This window comes from Manis javanica, chromosome 2, assembly GCF_040802235.1.
Source record: "Manis javanica isolate MJ-LG chromosome 2, MJ_LKY, whole genome shotgun sequence".
In the NCBI taxonomy this organism is placed as follows: domain Eukaryota; kingdom Metazoa; phylum Chordata; class Mammalia; order Pholidota; family Manidae; genus Manis; species Manis javanica.
The window spans coordinates 192,900,179-192,919,598 of record NC_133157.1 but is presented as its reverse complement, the minus strand read 5'-3'; the positions used below and the strand labels follow the sequence as shown (position 1 = coordinate 192,919,598).

General features: G+C 35.8%; 1 protein-coding gene across 2 annotated transcripts in view; it reads right to left on the bottom strand.

Moving 5' to 3' along the window:
* PKHD1L1 (PKHD1 like 1) overlaps positions 1–19,420 on the bottom strand; it is a 135,959-nt gene that overhangs the window by 16,857 nt on the left and 99,682 nt on the right. For both annotated transcript variants that reach the window (XR_012128360.1, XM_073229966.1), the window contains exons 60-71: positions 18,486–18,589; positions 17,702–17,831; positions 16,826–16,947; positions 15,205–15,295; positions 12,272–12,420; positions 12,070–12,192; positions 11,397–11,508; positions 11,200–11,316; positions 7,245–7,410; positions 4,482–4,714; positions 4,120–4,287; positions 1,470–1,627 (exon numbers count right to left, since the gene is read on the bottom strand). Coding sequence is in view for 1 of the 2 variants with exons in the window: in XM_073229966.1 (XP_073086067.1) it covers positions 1,470–1,627; positions 4,120–4,287; positions 4,482–4,714; positions 7,245–7,410; positions 11,200–11,316; positions 11,397–11,508; positions 12,070–12,192; positions 12,272–12,420; positions 15,205–15,295; positions 16,826–16,947; positions 17,702–17,831; positions 18,486–18,589 (1,673 nt within the window). In the remaining variant the exon portion in view is untranslated. The remainder of the gene's footprint in view (positions 1–1,469; positions 1,628–4,119; positions 4,288–4,481; positions 4,715–7,244; positions 7,411–11,199; positions 11,317–11,396; positions 11,509–12,069; positions 12,193–12,271; positions 12,421–15,204; positions 15,296–16,825; positions 16,948–17,701; positions 17,832–18,485; positions 18,590–19,420) is intronic.

Here is a 19,420-nt window from a genome sequence, read left to right as displayed (position 1 = left end):
GGGGCACAGGAGTGACCTGGTCTGACTTTTATCTTGAAGGTAACTCTGTGGCTACTGAGGTGAGAACGGACAAGTGGGTGTGGATAAAATGAGAGTTCCTGTGGCCAGGATTCTCACCTGGCCATGGTTGACTAGCTCACTGCACACCTGTGGGCAATACATGGCTGTTGACTCTATAAAAAGAGCTCTGCCCAGTGCTCTGGGCGACACAGTGGCAGGGCTGCAAGGCTGCAGGAGAGCAGAGCAGAGGCTATAGTGGTGGCAGCACAGAGCACAGAGAACAGAGGCCCAGAGGATGGCTGTGCGGGGCAACTATGCAGACAGGCTCGAGGACAGCTGTGTGGGATGACTGTGCAGAGTCTCAGAGGACGGCTGTGCAGACAGAGGGGGCCAGAGGCAGAGACTGGCTTGCTGCCTGCTGACTCGCTCTGAGTGAACGGGATTTTAGTGACTGACCTGCCACTGTGAGATTAAACCTGGGTATAACCCTTTCACCCCAAGAACGTTTTGCTGTCAATTTCTTTGGTCACACTGAGTCCATAGCAAACTTGCCCGGGGCTGAAACCCATTGGCAAGACAGTGGGGCAAAGGTGGGGCAGGAGGAGGAGGTGAGGGGCCACTGCCTTAATCCAGGGAAGAGATAATGTTGGCTCAAACTAGACAGGAGCAGTGGGGGTGTTGAGAAGTGGTCAGGTTCTGGGTATTCTGAAGGGAGACTCAACAGGGTTTTCAGGTGGGTTGTATAATGAATGTGAAAGAAAGAACAGAATCAAGAATGGCTCCAAGGTGTTATCTTGCTCAGCTGAGAGGATGGGGTTGCTGTCTGCAAAGGGACAGGTGTCTTCTCTCCCTACACCTCTCTCTGCTTCATTCTATCAGTGTCCTTTCTTCACATTCCTGATATTCTGAGCCTTTCAAGTCTCATAATCTCAGAAAATAAAATCCAAATTATGAGATTACTGCTTTACTTCACCCTTTTTTCTCACTGACAAAGTATACATCATTCCAGCTGACTTCAGTTTATAGCAAAGATTTGACACAGTTGAAGATATTTAAAATAACAAGCTGTGATCTCTGAGGTGATTTCTCACACACACATATAAATATTAGCAGCATGATAGAATAAATATATAATTCCACTGACCAGTTTTGGATATGCACTATTTTTACATAGAAATTCGGGTTTATTTACTAATCACACAAATTATAGGCACTGTCATGCCTCAGATATAAAGCAGCAGAACCAAGCATGTAGGGAAGAGATGTTTGGTACTGTATATGCTCTCAGACTGATGAAAAAGGTCTGGACTAATAGTATTTTAATAGTACTTGATGATCCTTGAAAATGAGCTGTAAGACTGACAATGTTCAAGAAAAAGGGGGAGGAGATAAAGTCTTTAGCAGATAGAAATATATGTAAAATAACCAACACCAATAACTCTTAAGAAATTATTTCTATCTTGCCTTACCTTGTTATGGTCAACATTAAGCAACATCAGTCGAAGATTCTGAGGACTGGTGCCAGTGAAGTAAACTTCATAAGGTTTGTTCAGAGCTACAATACTGTGAAATAAGGAAAGTCTTCTCTGGCATGTGTATCCAGCACACCAGCCATGATCTTGTGGGCCTAAATCCACATAAAATGAAAGTTCATGTCCCATATTATGAATATTATTTAGTGCAAAGTCTGAAGAGTAATGGTGTTAAACTTCAGTGATGAAGTTTGGCCTTTACATCCAATATCCATCCACCCATCTATCCAGTGATCTAAGCTATTTCTCAAACCTTGACCTAAAAAGGAAGGCAGGGAAGCAACTCCTTCCTACTACCCTTACGTTTTTGCACTTCTCAGGGTAAGAGGGTAAATTAATGTGCCGAGGGTTTGTACTGAAAGGTTATTGAGGGAAACAGGAGATTTACATGGTTCTCTATTTTAATAATTATATTTAAGCCCAGGCCATATGGTGAGGAAGAAAATGCTTGATCCTACCTATCAAATGTGAACTTGGGTGAGGAACCAACTTAGACTCTTTGCTGAGAAATAATCTGTAACAGAGTTAATTTGTTAAATACAGAGTCTAGATTTGGAAACATGGACATCTGTATGGCTGAAACATTGATGCATCAATTCTTTCACTCATTTGTTCATCAGTTAATTTGTAAATTCAACAAACTCTTAAGTTTGCTTTTTATTCTCTAATTTCCTCCACTGTTATTTTAATAAATTTCTGTTTTAGACTGTGATTGGTATCATTGAAGGGTCAACATCATTAATGAGCTGTAGCAATCTGAAAGATAACAGTCCAGTAAACCCTTAGAAAGCCAAAAGCCAGTGGAGGCTTTTCTACCTGAATTCAGACATTTGCAGAACACGTGTAACATGACTTTTGTAGCAAACTTGTTTATTTCACTTCAGTTTTAAAGTGCCTGGGATTATACATACATAAAACACTGAGATGTGGAATGATGAATTTTCTTGATCTATCTAGTCATTGGTTTTGCTCAATTTCCTGGCTTACTTGGAATTTTGATGAATATTTACAATGGAATTTCAATCAAATTTTAAATCAATATACACTTCTGAAGCTGAAATAGAGCAAAAACTTTCCCTTAGCATCCAAAACATAAATCCTACTTTTAAATAAACCTTCTTTGTGGGTTTTGAAACAGAAATTTCTATGTAAAAAATGAAAAATTTAGAGTGACAAAACCCATATTTTACAAATAAATAAAATTGAGTATTAAAATGTAAAAGGAAACTTTGGGTATTCAATAACTTTTTTTTGGGTATTCAATAACTTTTATCTCATAAATTTTTTTTCCTAATTAGTGTAGTGTATCCCAAGCATCATCAGTGATTTTTTAACATCTTCATAATCTCTGAACTACTACTACTCTTTACTTAAGGCTTTTCTTTAAATTGATAGTCACTTTTTAAAATATGAATTTATTATAAAGAGAAATGCCATGTCACTATTGTAAATGGAAAAGTTGGATTGTCTTTATGGAAGTGTAAAAAAAAGATAAAATCTTTTTCTGCCATATAAAGCAACCTGAAAACATCTCCATTTTCACTGACTGGTCTAAAATTCTTCCCACAATCTCTCTGCTTTATAAGATTTGAAAGTCAGCATTTGAAACTGGATTGATTGCTGGCTATACCAACCAGGACGATTGTGTATTGGGGGAAAAACAGGGGAAGAGACTTGAAATCATGTAAATTTAGGACACTCCTGATTTAGCTCATTCTAGTTTCTTTAACATGTTTTTAAAAATGAATATTTTTGTAGGGTATTAGCTATTTTGTTGAATCTTAGAATATTTCAGTACATGATATGATACTGCCAGGGCACAGAAATCTTTCTGATCCACGTTATGTGTCCCTGCAGCACTTGAAAGATTCTTAAGCCTTCTTAGGGACGAATGTTTGAGCCCCCAGTGCTATTTCAGGGTTAGAAAATGTTTTCCAGCCCCCTGTTTCAGTAGTTTTTAGAAGTTGATTTTATTTATTCAAGAAGTCCTGGATTCCTAAGTGAATCTGAATTTTTAGGGAGACCATTGCCTTTTCTCTGTGCTAGAGCTGCCCATGACAAGAATGTAAGGAACCTAGACTCCGGAGCTTGACAAAATGTTCCTGAAAGTCAAAAGAATCAGAAAAACAAAAACAAAAACAAAAAGACACCACATTGTTTCAAGATTAAGTTTGCAAAGATTCATGAAAATTAATAATGAGTAGATTAAGACTACTTGTTCTCAAGTATTCCAAGTAACATATTATTAGTTTTTAATTTATGTAAGGCAAGTTGTCTTTTTGGAGACACGTACCTTTTCTTAAAAATATATATGCCACTTTATCAATATAGGTATGAAGATTACTCAAGGATTAACCTTCCTCTCCCCCTTCTTATGGTGGATTTGGAATAACCGACCTGGCTTTCTAACATGGTGAAATGCTGAAGAGTCAAGTATCTCTTCAGCACACAGATCTTTCTTACAAACAGATAGCAAAGAAACTGTGATGTTTGCTAGTTTTATGTGATAAACTTACCAAATGTCTCCGTGCATTTAATAAATAGTGAATGCTTTAGTAACACTACTTTGTTTACACTGAATACCTACCATTAATGAGATCAACATAACCATTGCTCACTATTGCCACCGGTGAGAGCCTGCGGGTTTCTGTGTCAGAGTCCAGGCTTTCAATGGCCATCATTGCATATTCCATTCCAAAGCATTGATAACTCTGCCATTCTGGGATGTATTTACAGGTTGGATCTCTAATAATTCCTAGAAACATAGATATACATACATTTTAGCAATGAAAATGACTCTCTTTGCAAAAATATCCATATACGATCTTTTTCTTGTTATGTAAGATTAATAAAAAGAAAATATGTTATTGGTTGGGTATATTAGTAATTACAAATAAAAGATATATTTTATTTCACAAACTTGAGAACTAACAGTAACATCCAACAAACCTTTATAAGGTGCTTTCTCAGTGACAGGAATTCTACTTCTGTTTGGGAATGTGAGCATCACCTTAGGAATTCTGTAGTCTCCAATTCCAAATTGGCTATTTCCATTCCATTCATATTCTGCTTGGGGAATCACAGAACCAGAATTCCCCAGAAAGGAGCCATCCATATCTTTAAGAAGAGATTTCCTCTTGGCATCACAAACCATGTCTATACAATCAGATGGATTCACTTTACTGTGGAGAAATGGCAAAATGTATAATACTTAGATTTAGTATCCATCCCCTGTTTCTAAAAAGCATTTGAATACACTTGATATTTGATAAGAGAGAAGCCCCCCAAATTTTTTTGACTGGCTGAGTCTTATCATTTCATAAAGAATTCAGAGGTGAACCAAGGAGCATATGTAATTAGCATTGTAATAAGGTGTGTTTTTCCATTGCATTAATTTGGTCTATTATTATGAATTAATTAACATTTCAGTAGGAGAAGTTATACATGTGGGACATAGCATTAGAATTCCACTTTGATATCCCATATTTTCTTGAATGATAGATTTCATATTCATGCATTGCTTACAATGCACTAACACTGCCACATTGAGCAGGTAAACACTCTATGCAGAACATACAAAATTCCTGTGTTGGCAGGGAAGTCTTTATTATTTTTCTGTCCCTTCTCTTTGTTTTTAATGGGTTTTAAAGAATTATAAAGCTTTGTATGCTTATTATAAAATAGTCTAAATACTTAATAAAAGTTCAGTCCCCTTTGTCTACCTATTCTGGGTTCTTAGGCTCAATACCAAATGCAGATTAGTCTATATTCTTATAGATTATTGCCTATGTCTATACAAATAGATATACTTGGATTATGACTCATGCTACATATAGAAACCATTCTGTAGATACCTAAACTGTAAGAAATAGAATACTATAAACTCATCATGCAGTTCAACCATAGATGGTATTCTGCCTTTATCTTGAGCCACCTGGAGTGCTGATTATTAACTGGTTATAATAATAAAATAGCTGTTTAATTTACAGTGTATTACACATTATATAGTATACATGACATACAGTATACTTGTACTATATCATGATAGACACTGTGGGGAAAACATAATTTATTCCAGAGTTAGAGCAACAAAACAATAGTGGAAAGCTCAGATCTTTTAGAGAGCATTTAATATATCTCTCCCTTTGTTCTGTAAGAGAGGCATGAAGCTATTAAGTCATCCCTTACTACACTGTAATCGTTTAGGAGATGGTTTGAATAAATGTCTTAGCTCGCATGTGTGCTGTGTTCAAGCATGTGCAGAGTGAGCAAGTCTGTGGGTGCAGGGCCAGTGGCACACTCATACCATGGCTTAGGGCTCTGTGCTACTTCAGTTTCAGAACCTCAGGTATGGATTTTTCTTCAAGTGAGTTATTGAGGGAGTCCTGATAGAAGGGAAGGCAAGAAGCCATATAGGGTGAGCGAAAGAAAAGGGCAATGACTACGGTCTACAGACTAGCTTCAGTCTCATCCCAGGGGAATGTCTGGCTCATGAATTGCACCGCAGTTGTTCCCACCTTGAGACAAGGGGGCTGGCCTTCTGTACTCCTGTATTAACTAGTCATTTTCTGGGGATTACAAGGAGGTGGTGGTAGGGAGGGCTTTAGCCTCTCACAGCTACTCATGTTGAGCTAAGAGGAATTTTCTGGAAAAGAGGCAACTGTAAGTTATTATTGGCCAACATGTAGAGCGTTTGGGGACTGGGTAAGCTGCCTCATAAAAGGGGTCCAGGAGAGTGCCAACAGTATCCCAGTGTAAGCACAGAACTCAGACATTATATTTTACAATGCAATATTTTCTTCATGACCTAGATATTAAAATTATATATTATATATGAAAAATTTAATGATAACTACATAGGAACTAATAACTTTCTAGTGGGGAGGGGCTCTGTTGAGCCAAAAAACACTGCAATTCAACAATTAATAAATGAAGAGGTACGGGGCTGTCATGAAAGCAAAATTAGATGAAATCAAACTATTAATGGAACATTGCATTTCTCTGAAGAGATGTCAGTCTAACTAGACAGCATTATTTCTTGTCTTCTCTTTATACTGAAAATGGTCAAAGATCTCTAATAGAACACTTCTTTCCTCCAATATTTCTATATTTAAATTTCTACACCTCTTAGGTAGATTATGTTATTGGCTATATTCTTAAAGACTGAGAGTCTAAGTGGTTCAGCTTCTAGAAATATTCTGATACCAACTGAGCTTTGTGATAGAAAATCACTGTTACAAGTTTCTACATATTTTCAGACAACGATTATATATAATGACTGACATTTAATTTCCAATGTTGGGGTGTATATGATATTTGGGAAACAACAGGAAACAAAAGAGGTAAGGGAAAGAGAAGAAATAAAAGAGATGTTTCTCACTCCTAATGACTATTAATGGATAGTTACTAATGTACAACACACTTCTAACCTGGCCTCTATCTTTTATGAGTAACAATGCTGTTATTTTGGAAAAAACAGTACAAGAAAATATACATATTTTGGATATGTATATTGGATACAAGCCTAGCTTCTTCAATGTAACAGAAAATGCAGATGCATTAAATAGTCTTAATTTTCATAATGCTGATTAAAATTTATAGAAATCAACAGTTATTTTAATATAGCAACTTTCTCAGTTTTATGACAGGGGAAAAAGGAAATGAAAAATTATGACGGCAGGAAAGAACAAACTGAGTCATCATATATTTTACCTTATATCAGGCCTATGTATAAATATTTTTGATTGTTCAGTAGTATCAACCAGGTGTATGTTCTTCACATGGATTGGATGCTGTAAATCCTCATTTAAAGGGTTAGTAATGAATATCACATTAGTTTCACCTGAACAAACATTCTTAAATCCAACAAATGTTGACCCTAAAACACAGAAATAATTATTTTTTATAGAGAAAATGGTAAAGTGAATTTCATTTCATGTTCATTTCAGCAAATACATCATTTAATACTACCTTGAATATGAAACTCTTCCCTTATGTGGTAGATAAAGCCACCACTATCAGTGGTAGATTGTTGCTTCCCTGTACCAGTACCATTGAGCAGTCTGCTCCTGTATTTTCTCTAGGGTTGGCCATGCTTTGGTCAATGGGACAAGAGCAATTGTGGTATAAGCAGAGCTGAAAGGTGCTTGTGTATCAGGGCTTGCTCTCTTTTGATGCTCTTGGGGAATTCTGTAACTTACAGCATGTGAATAAGCCTGGGAGATACGTAGCTCAATCACTCCTATCATAGCCAGTGGCCAGCCCCACCATCAGCAAGCACCCACCAGCAGACATGGAAGTGAGGCTGTCCTAGACTAACCAACTCCTATCCATCCTATAAAACAGTAGCCTAATGAATAATCCCTGGTGAGACCAGCAGAAGAACCATCCAGTGTAACAAAGCCCAAACTGCCAATCTACAGAAGTATGAGCTAATAAATGGTTTTTTAAAGGCTCTGTATCTTTGGGGGTAGTTTGTTATGCATCAAAGGCTACCTGAAACACTATTATTCCCTTGGCCTTATTGCATGTATTGTGTAGCCAAAAGATAAAATTTATTGGATCTAAAACTTAATTTCCATTGTACTTAAAATCCAGTAAGTCAAGATTAGAAATAAAACAAAAGGTGAGTCCAAAAATTCTTAAATCAGTTATGTGCTATCTACTACACTTCTTGATTATATTTTTTTCCTAAGAAGATATTGTATATATATATGAATATGAGCCTGCAGATGAATATATACCACAGTAGCAGACACTGTAACATGTATATACGTCCTTTGGCCTAGTGCACGCATCCTTAGCTCCTGGAAGTGCTGGCTGCTAACTACTCACAGCTTCCCCTTTCTCGGGAGAATTGCCCTTGATCACCTGACGGCTTCCCCTCCCAAGAGATTATGCATTCCTCAGCACTACCACATAGGGGTAGCCATGCCTGATTGCTATAGAAAGACCCCTGGCATAAGGGGGGAAAACTAAGTGGTGCAATTTGTGTTGCATAGCTGAGGTATCAAGCTGGAGCTAGACTCCATCTGAGACCAGATCGTGACTTAGCTCCTTCCTCTGCCCCATCCTACTTCCTTTACTCCCTTTCTCTTGAGAACATACCTTCAATAAACAATTTGCACAAGAATCCCACCTCTGCCTTTACTTTAGAGCACCTGATTTGGTACCAGAAGTAGTCCAAGGATACACCCTATAAAGCTGCAATAATGAATTTACATCGCTTACTGCGTAGATGGGAATGAGGATGCCGTTAATGGTGGTAGTTGGAGTATTGATAGTCCCTAGCATGCTGTTATAGTGCAACTGTTAAAGACATCACCTGTGGTGAAGTGGGATAGTATCTGTGTAAAAGGAGATGCTCTGACTTAGTGGAAGGGGGAAATAGTAGTTACAAGGAGACCAAAAGTAGGTGGCTATTGTTGACCATCACTGGTACTTCGAAGAAAAAAAATGTAAGCTATGCTGATCAATCACAAATTTAAAGAAAACCTCAAGAACCAACCACAAAACTAGCAGAGCATTCATAGAAGCTTCAATTATCAGCCCTGGCAAAGTCTTCTATATCAAAGACACGACAGAACAGGAGCAGGACCCTGAGTTAGGATGGTGAAGATACACTTGAACCTTGAAACCTCAGATTCACCTTGAATGTTCTAGATCTGTAAAAGTGGTCTACTTCTCCCTTAGTAGAGGGTAGCTCTCCTGCCCAACTTACTGAGATCATGAGGGAGACCTCAAAAGAGGCAGTTGGCTTATAAGTAAATCTTGTTTTTCTGTCCCCATTTCCTTTTCTGGAAAACAGAGCAATTACTGGGGTCAAGTCTCAACATGGCCCACAGGGGAAATGGTAGGCCTGCTATGGGATAAGTGGAATTACATGCAAAGGAGCTGCAGGGTGTGACCTACATGTACTGGCAGGAATCAGGAGTGCACATCTGGGAGTAAATTGTAATGGTTTTGGATCAAGGGGGCCAGAATATAAAGTTGTGTAAGAAAGAGTGTTAACGTGGGTGGGGATATTCTCTCATGATGGCTTTTCAAAGCTTGGGAAAAATAATGGTCTACCTTAAATGAGGTACAATTGTGAGAAATGCAATAGCAGACTACAGAAGAAGGGATCAAAAGTGTCTGAAAAATGGGCATACTGGAATGCTACTAAAAAAATGATGGCTGGAGATGATGACTATCATTTTCGGTCTTGGGACCAGCTTCTGCAGTGTGACCACTAACCTTCTTTTTGTAACTTTTCCCAGAAATTGTGACCAATGAAGATCTTAGAGAAATCACATCTTGGTGGAGTAAACTTACTACAACTAAATGAAAGAAGCAAGTGGCACCAAGTGGTCTGAGCAATGCATTAAATTGGATACAAGCTAGCACACCCATCTCCATCCCTGTGGGTATTGACTGCTAGCAGCTCAGAGCTGTCCTCTTTCCCAGAGACTTAGCCTTGGTTGTACAGAAGTCACATCACTTAGGAAATTAAGGGGGTCCCCACAAAGGCAGATGTAATCATAGCTGTCCAACATGAGGGTACAAATGGCCACCCCCCACCTCAAATGTGAGATCAACTTGGTGGCAATTTACATTCCAGGGCTCTCAGTGGGATCAAGTGAAACTAGTCACCAGCTTACACCACATCCCTGCTTAGCAACTTCCCTTGTCCTGTTAGGCTTCCTTAGCTTCCTTTCTCCAGAGAGAATTTCTTCAAGAAAACACTCGCTTAAAAATCCTCATCTAAGGCTCTGCTTTTAGGGAACTTAGCCAAAGACAACCATCATTCATATATTATCTTCTAAGAGTATGTCTTATAAAAGAAGGTATTTGTATCCTTTTAATAAATTTTATATATAAGATTCTATTTCATAAGGATATTTTTGTTCTTACCTGGTATTTATAATAGTCTAGGACACAATTTTTTAATTTAAAGCAATATATGTTCAACGAAAACCTCTGTTGCACATTTAATAATTTTTGGCAAGGGTTTCATCATTACAAATATCACTGAAAAATAATGATAATTTGTTTTGCATTTTGGGAGTTAGAAGTTGTGGGAAATATGTCAAAACTTAGATGTCTAAGCTATTGAACTTCAGTCTTTGAGGAGATGATGGTTAAAATTATCATGAAAAGGAGACTTGCTAAAATGAAATAGAGAATGGCAGTGTGCTTAACAAGCAAAATGAAAATAACTAATATGTTCACTACATTAATTTGTATGCAATTGTTTTATATTTTTAAGGAGGCAGGCTGGCTCAGTGAAAGAACAGTGGATTTCAAGTCAAAATATCTTGATTCTAATCCTAACTATGCCAACAGCTGTTCTTCAAGGGTGAACTCTATAACACTATGTATATAAAAGGGATTTTATAATTTATAGAAACTAATTAATATTAAATCACTATACCAGTGTTCTTTCTGTTGTTTTAGAAGGAAAATTGAATATCAATTCTTTAATAAACATTAATTTCCTCTGTATGAATATATAGGAACCATTCTTGAAATTGACTCTGATGTTTGACTGCTTGTCATATTAGGCGGATTCATATACAAATTCACTGAAATCATTTTTTATTAACAATGAAACATTACTAGTTACACTCTACATATTCTTTATAGAACTTAATTGAGTAGATTTGTCAAAGCCTATGTTTAAACTTGCCTGAGATGTCCAAAAGACCACTGATGGCATTGTAACTCATGATCCCTGCATGCGGTTTCCGGGGTGCCATGTTATGTGCTGAAGCAAAGGTAGGCCAGCAAATTCCACTTCTCCCACCTATTATAAAAAGAAGAGAGTTAATGAAATTTGAATATGCAGTCATGTGAATGCCAAAATTAAAGTTCTAAAACTTTCACCTGATGGAGGTCTAGAACTCCGATGAGCAGCAGAAAGTTCAATATTGGGATCATCATTAGTTAGGACATCAGAGCAGTTAAATTCAGGGCTACTTCCAACAATTAATGAGCTCTATTAAAAAATTCAAACAGTAAGCTTTGATAATAGCTTTCCCTAAAGGAAACCATAATAATGGATAATACTGAATTCTACTGCAACAGAACACAATCTATTAGTTTGAGAAGTGGATCATTCATAAAACTGAGATGAAAAAGATGTAATTTCTGCCTTGAGTGGAACGAATGATACTCAGTGCAGGAGGGGGAAGACAGGTAGGTAAATAATTATATATAGTGACATGTTATATTTCTATGAAGGAAATATGTCCAGGGAACAGTAGGAACAAAAAAATGAGGGCATGTCAATCCCAACTAAGCTGGTTCAGGAAGGACATCAGAGAGGAAATGAAATTTCACCAACTGTGGCAAGATTGGAAGGTGATAAGCAAGAATAGGTGAGGAAAAAAAGGAGAAGGTAGGGTGGAAAGCTTCTTGGTAGAAGACAATGAGAGCAAAGACAGGCGGTTTGGACCAGCTTTGCGTAGAAGTCAAAGAGATTGTTCTCAAGACTTTCACTAATTTTACCCCCGTACATTTGTTCTTTCACCTTATTGTGGCTGTATTAATTTCTTACCTTAATTTGTACTGTTTTACTGGAAATTTTGTGAGATACAGCAGCTGGCATGTAAATCATTGAAGAAATGGCCATTCCATTGTCAACCAAGGTCACATTATAGATATGTATACTTGACGTGGTCTGTAATACAATTTGTAGGTTATAATACAAACTAGAATCATAAATAAGACAAGCCATCACCATCTTGGATCCCATTTACCTGAAAATAAATTCCATAATCCCAGCATGTCCAAATGGTAAATCCCTGTATAAGAGAACATCCAGGAAGTCCATCTTGGTTCATATAGATTCCGTATAAACCTCCATGGGCTTCATTGTCAAACCACTTATCCATAGGATTAAACTGACCTTGGAAGGAAATGCAGAACCAGAGAATTAGCATTACAAGCCATGCCAAAGTTTTATAAGCAATTAGCAGTTGAAGTTAAAATTCTTTTAAAAATTAAATACAGAATTCTGATGCAAATCTCTGAAGCCATTTACAGCTTACTCTTTTTAGTATTTACTCTTATCTAGTTTGTCCCTTCCCATTACTCAGAATAATTGGATACAATTTGCAAAACTTTGGTTTAGTTACTAGCACCCTTCATTTATTATATTTGATTAAACGAAAACAGGAATTTGATTAGAAGGTACATGAGGTTTGGATTCAAGCAAGGCCAAACTTGAACCACAGTGATACTTCCTTGCTGTTTGTAAAATGCTTCCCCTGCACACCTTTTTGTTGCTGGTTCCTTCTGGTCACCCCATTTTTAAGTTAAGGGTCACTTCCTTAGAAGACCTTCTCTGACTACCTGAGTCAGAGTAGCACTTCAATTACTTTACTTGGCATTTCAAATTATTTTCACTTGATATTTTGTAATTACTTCTTTGAGAATTATCCATCTCTTCTCTCCTATTAGAATGTAAGCTTCATGAGAGAAAACACCATGACTAGCTCCTCCACCACCATATTCCTAGAGCCTAGAAGACAGGTGCTCATTAAATATTTATTGAATTAATGTATGCATGATCTTGGGAAGCTATTTAACCTTTTAGAACCTAAGTTTCCTTATACAAAAACGTTTTGATGCCTAATTCAGGATTGTTTGAAAACCAAATTAAATAATCCATATGAAGTGCCTCAATAAATGGAGGCTCTGCTCATTATTAATATACAGGATCACTGAAGTAGATTTTTATGAAGGTTTTACTTATGTTATGATCAGAGAGGAACCTTAATAACTTCCTCCCAATCATGCATAAATTGAGGATTCCCTAAAAAGAGCAGTACCACCTCCAAAATTGTACTGAGGAGTAGCTCTCTTGTCCATGTCCCCTTGTATGTGACTTCCTCCTATCCTCCATTAATTTTCCTTTCTTCCTGATACTTTGGGACTGAAATTTTACCTATGGGCTGCCTGGCTTCTATTCTGTTTCCTCCATGAGAAGCTGTATGTATGTCTCTCCCTTGATTCCACACAATGTTGCTGCCTGGACCCAGTGTGGTCATAGCTCCCTTCCCAGCATCCCAGCGTCTCCCTTGTCTGGGAGATGGCCTAAATAAGCAGATGACCCATTCCAGGAGCTTTAGTTAACCTCAATTGCTCCATGATGTCTCATATTTCAATTTCTTTTAATTCAAAACCTTCTGATAAACACTTTCAATTTAGGAATATCAATACAGTTAGTGAAAATGCATTACATGGTGTTATACATATAAGTAAATATTCATACTCACTGGCCACATTTTAATTTTCAGAACACTACAACACCTCAAAGATTGCAGAGAAATGTCATATTTAAAAATTTTAATTCAAAGAAAAGCCACTTTGAACTGTTGGGAAGTAAAATATTTAATAAAAGCACACACCAAGGAATCAATTAAATTCGTTGGCAGTTACTTTATTTCTTCAAAATGTATTTGCACAAGAGTGCTGATTCAAAGAATCCTAAAAATACCCTCACAAAGATAAAAAAAAATCAACTGTACAAGACATACATTTTTCTGAGAATATCCCTTATCTTTTTACTAAGTTTCTCAAGAGGTAAGGCCAGCAGCTGTATTATTTATTGTACTTTTTTGATCTGATAATTCATTTACCTAGTAGAAAAATAAGGAGATTAGAAAAACTATTCAATATTAAGTCATCAGGCACCCTGTTTCCACTCACCTTCTATGGCTTTTTGTTTTCATACTTCGTGTTTCTTTATGTAGACACAAATATCATATATATTCCCATTTTCTTCTCTTTCTTCCACAAACCATATTATATACAAAACAGTATTATATACCATCCTGCAACCTCCTTTTATCACTTAAAATATCCTGGAACTTTCTCCATATCAAAACATAGATATGTATTTTCTCCTTTTTTAGACCTAGTGCTCCAATGTCTGGCTTTATATAACTAGTTCAACATTATTGGACACAAGGCAGCTTTCAGTTTTCTGCTAGTATAGACAATGCATGATGAATGAACTCATTCACACATCAGTATTTAAGTGTTGTAGAGGCAAATGTTAGTTAGATTACCAAAAGTATAAATACTGAGCTGTACGTAGATGCCCCTATAATTTTGTTAGCTATTGGCAGATGCCCCTTTGTAGGGATCATATCCTTTTGTTCAACCATCGATGTTCCAGTTCCCCTACTGTCTTGCCAAGAGAGTAGCTGTTCAGTTAATTCTTGATTTTTACTCATCTGATAGAAATGTATTGAGAACTGTCTATGTCCTTTTTACTTTTTCATACTTGCAGGTTTTAACATATAAAAAAGGAGCATTTATTCCTTTAAAGCGGAAGCATAAAGAGTGGCATAAACCTATACACATGTATCTCTATGCTTAGAAATGTTGCTTCTGTGAAAGTGGTAGTAGAGTAAGGTACTCATTATTCCAATGCTAGCCAAATCAAGAATTGGTTACTCTTTGAGTTTTTGGGTCATAAACATGGAAAATGGTAATCTTTAAAAGTCTGTCCATATTTTCTTTAGACCCCAATGGTATCTTGAAATAATTTAGCCTGTTTAGTTCTTCCATTATCCAGGAGGAGGAGATATTACATATGAATTGACAAACCACAATTATTTATTTCTAACAAATTTGGACAAGTTATTTCTTAGTCTTAGTGAGTCTGTGGCAAAAGACTTACCTGAGCAAGGTTCACTGTCAACGCGGTATCCCACCCTTCCAAATCCAGCCACGACATTATTTTGTAAGACTGTATTGGTCCCTCTGTTTACCTAGTACAGTGAGAAAGTAAATGCTCTGGGTCAGGCTCATACACAATTACACAAGGAGAACAAGTATGCAACATACATAGGAAAATTAATTATGACTACATTTTCAGGAGGAAAAGTTTTTCACCTGTTTCAACTTATATCACAAAAAAATACTGAAATTAGGTTCTTGGTGTAAAACTGTCAGAGAGACACTATACCTTCAACTTTATCAGGAAATTGCATTAAAGGGCTTGTTTTTTATTTCAGTCACAAAATCCACTGGGTGTGGTCCAATATTTACAAGCCATAGATCATATTCCAGTGTTATAACAAGGTTACAAGGATCTTATCACTCTTCTCGGTTACATTCTGTTACTGATTTCATTTATTAAGAAAAAAACCACCATTGCAACTATAGTAGACCATAAGACTCAAACAGGCATTCACTCATTTAAATAACATCTGCTATAATAAAAAGCTGGGTTAACACAAATGTTAAATAACTACTACATGGTTTTATTATGAGCCAAGTCAGAGTGGCAGAAAATGAAAAGCGTACAACACAGACCTAGTTCTTGCCTATGGTGTCAGCAAAACAGTCAAGATCTCAATTATTTAAAGCATATCAAACATCTTTAGTTTTAAAGATTTTGATAAACATAGTCAAATGGAATTCATAAAAGTAAAATACCTTTTCCTTAAAAAATACAGATTATTGAAATATTTAGAATTAACATTTGATTACATTCTAATATCTCTAAGTAGATAAAAAGAGGGGATTATTACCTCATAAATGTATACTATGTTCCAGACATTTAGATTTTACTTTAAAATGATTATAATTAGTTGCACAAAAACAAAACTCAATCCTTATCCCACATTTCAAAGATAACTATTTTAATTCTTTTTCATGCCCATGGTATATGTAAATAAAATAAAAACAAGAGGAAGCTATGTTTCCTTAGCAAATCCTTTCTCTGTAGTTTCTATTTTCTTGCATGTAATCTCATTCTACATCTAAAGACCTACAGTAATTGAAGAAACTTCATGGAAAACAAGAAGGACCCAGGTAGTAATATCAGATAAGAGTAAGTAACCTTAAGAATAGAATCACAAGAATTTTAGATAAGAAAGAGGTTTTAGAGACTCTATTGTCTATCATCCTAATTTTCCATATCAGAAAGGAAAGGAAATTCACAATTAAGTAGTAATATGTACAAGGCACTCAATTAGCAGCAGAGGTCTTTCACCAGAACTTGAAAGCGATAATGTTGGAGAAGCAAAGAAATAAGGTAACTCTTAAAACCAATGGACATAAACACAAAAAAATTGAATGGCTATTGGAGCTCACATCTTTAAAGAAAGTTCATTCATTCCTTTAATTAGGTCATTTTATTAGTATACCAATATTTACCTAAGGAAGAAATAGTTTTCAATAACATTTTGAGATTTGAGATTTATAATTTCTACAGAAATTATAATCGTCAATAAGGAAATTATAAATTATAATTTTACATACTTCTGTATAAATTATAAATTTATTCATACTACCTCAATTGCTGCATGCCAAAGGGTTGACATTAAATCTTTTCTGTTCTGATAGGTTCCTGGCCAAACTGAAAGTACAACCAGGTTTCCTCGGACTCTGTTGGCATTCCCCCATATCCTTATGCCTGGAAAAAACATGAAATCCCTCAGTACATATATACATTTTTAATGAATATTATGGAGAATGTCTTTCATTTTTTTTCCATGGAATTACTTTTCAAGATTAAGCCTTACAAATAAACCTTTTAGATTTTAGAGTAAGCCCTCTGAGCGCTTTGATACAGAAACTCTATCTCTTCAATAGACGGACTAAATTAATCTTCTGGGGTGCTTCTTACACATGTAGGTTCACAGGCTCCACATCAGATTTTAAGACACACATAAATTTTATACATCTTAAATGAGTTTGTATTATGTTTCATAATGACATTCAAGAAAGAATAACCTCCTAAAATCAAATACAATTTTTATAAAATAATATTTTGTGGTAATAATTTTTATTGATATCTGAGGACTATTTCAAAAGTCATACTAATTTAAAGTGTTAGTGATTAGATAGATAACTCACATAAGATCATGGTCTGATAAATAATTCTTTTTGAAACTGCCCCATATGATAGCCATAGCCACCTGTGACTACTTAAATGTAAAGTAAGTACCATTAAATTAATTCAATTAAAATAAAAAATCCAGTTCCTCAGTCACAGAAGTCATATTTGAATTGTTCAGTGGTTACAAGGGTTTTAGTAATTACCATATTAGTACAGATATAGACTATTTCCATTCTCACAGAAAGATCTATTGGACAGCATAGCTCTAGAGTTTACAGATAAGATTGTCTCAGAAAGACATGTTATTTGGATGAAAATATTATGTTACCTTCCCCCACTGTAAAGTGAATGATGTTATCATCTATGTCCAATCCATCTGTCCCAAACACACCAATTGCTGGGGAAAAGCCATTGTGAAAAGCACAGCCTCGAATGTAAGATAGGCCCCGTTCTTCAGTCTATAAAACAGCAGGATTCAGTCAGCATTTTAAAAATAAAATTAAAATATATTTAAAGAAAAAACTGATATAGGTGATTTGCAGAAAACAAATCTTGATAAATAAAATATTTGATTTATATTCCCTGAAAGGAGATGATTTCCTAATAAATCTTTTAATCCTGAGAAACTTCCATGGATCTTCAATTCATGACTAAATAAAGCAAAAAATTATGCTTATTTTAAATGCAGATACAAAACTTTTAAAAATTTTCCCTTGCATTTATATTTCTACCATTACCTGTAAAATGCTAAGGAACTAAAAATTATTTTTCAGAATACTTTATTTTATGAGAAAGCAGGAAATTTTTTAAATTACAAAAGTAGATACTCTGGGCAAGAGGTTACAACTCAAATGTCTTTAGGAACATGAGTAGGATAGGGGTTTCAGCTTCAAACATACAAGTTAATTTTTCATTTTCACAAGAAATATGCTCTCTCTCACTTTTTCTTAAGTCACCAGCCTTCTAAGCACATTCATTTTCTCACTTTTGAGAGTGGTATGGATATATAAACATGCTTTTCATTTGGGATGTGGCTAATGAGTAAAGTTAAATGAAAAAAATCAAGATATTTTATTTTGAATGCATGTAAAAATTAAAAGTATAGTACAAACCTGTCCTAGGTTAAGAAATGTTACAGCGTATCTTGGATCTGTGCTATCCCTGAAGCCTTCCTGCCCACTGTGATAAAATTCCACATTACTGATTCTTGCATTTCCTGCGGGGGGTGGGGGAAGAGTTACAAAATTGGTTTTCTTGAAGCAATTAACTATACTGAACAGCTACAAAAGTTTTGATTTTCCAAATTAAAAATTTGTTTTCAACTTCTTCATGGAAATCTCATTCGTTTCTCTTTGTTCCTTTAATCCAAATAAGGAAGTATTTCTGCATTTTTTTCTCACTGCCCCCCACAAGAGCCATTTTAGGGATTTTATTTTCCCAATAACATCCCCTCTCCATGAAATTTTAATACCACAGATACACTGTGCATCTATTAATGTATAGTGGCCCTTTGGAGGGTCATAAACCATTGTTTATCTAAGGTTTTCTTGCCTCCCAAGTACCAATTCTCACCCTCTTCGTGGTAATATTGTCTGTGGAGAATGCATGACATAAGGCATGAGATAGAATTTACCTGTCATTTCAATTTTGATGCTCTAAAGAGCTTTTAAGGGCATTATCTTTACATAATCTCTTCCAGAATAAGCATTGCCAAGTATCTGCTAATCAATTTGTTAAAAGTACCACTGGGGTGTCAAGAGGCAGTTTCAGAGATTAGTAATAAAAGCAGTAACAATCCATTAGAGGGGTTACTCTGAGCGAAGTGTTGTACAAAGTGTTTAACAGGCAATCTATGGGTTAATTCTCATACAACATCCTGTGGGTTAGGAACATTTATTATTCCTAACTTCTATATAAGGAAACTGGCAGAGAGATTCACGGCTGGTAAAAAAACAGTAGAGGATATTCCTTGTTTCAAAAACTGATATCTAATGAAATGCACTGAAGAAGAGTCATTTTGTAGAAGGGAAAAGCCTGTCTTGAGATT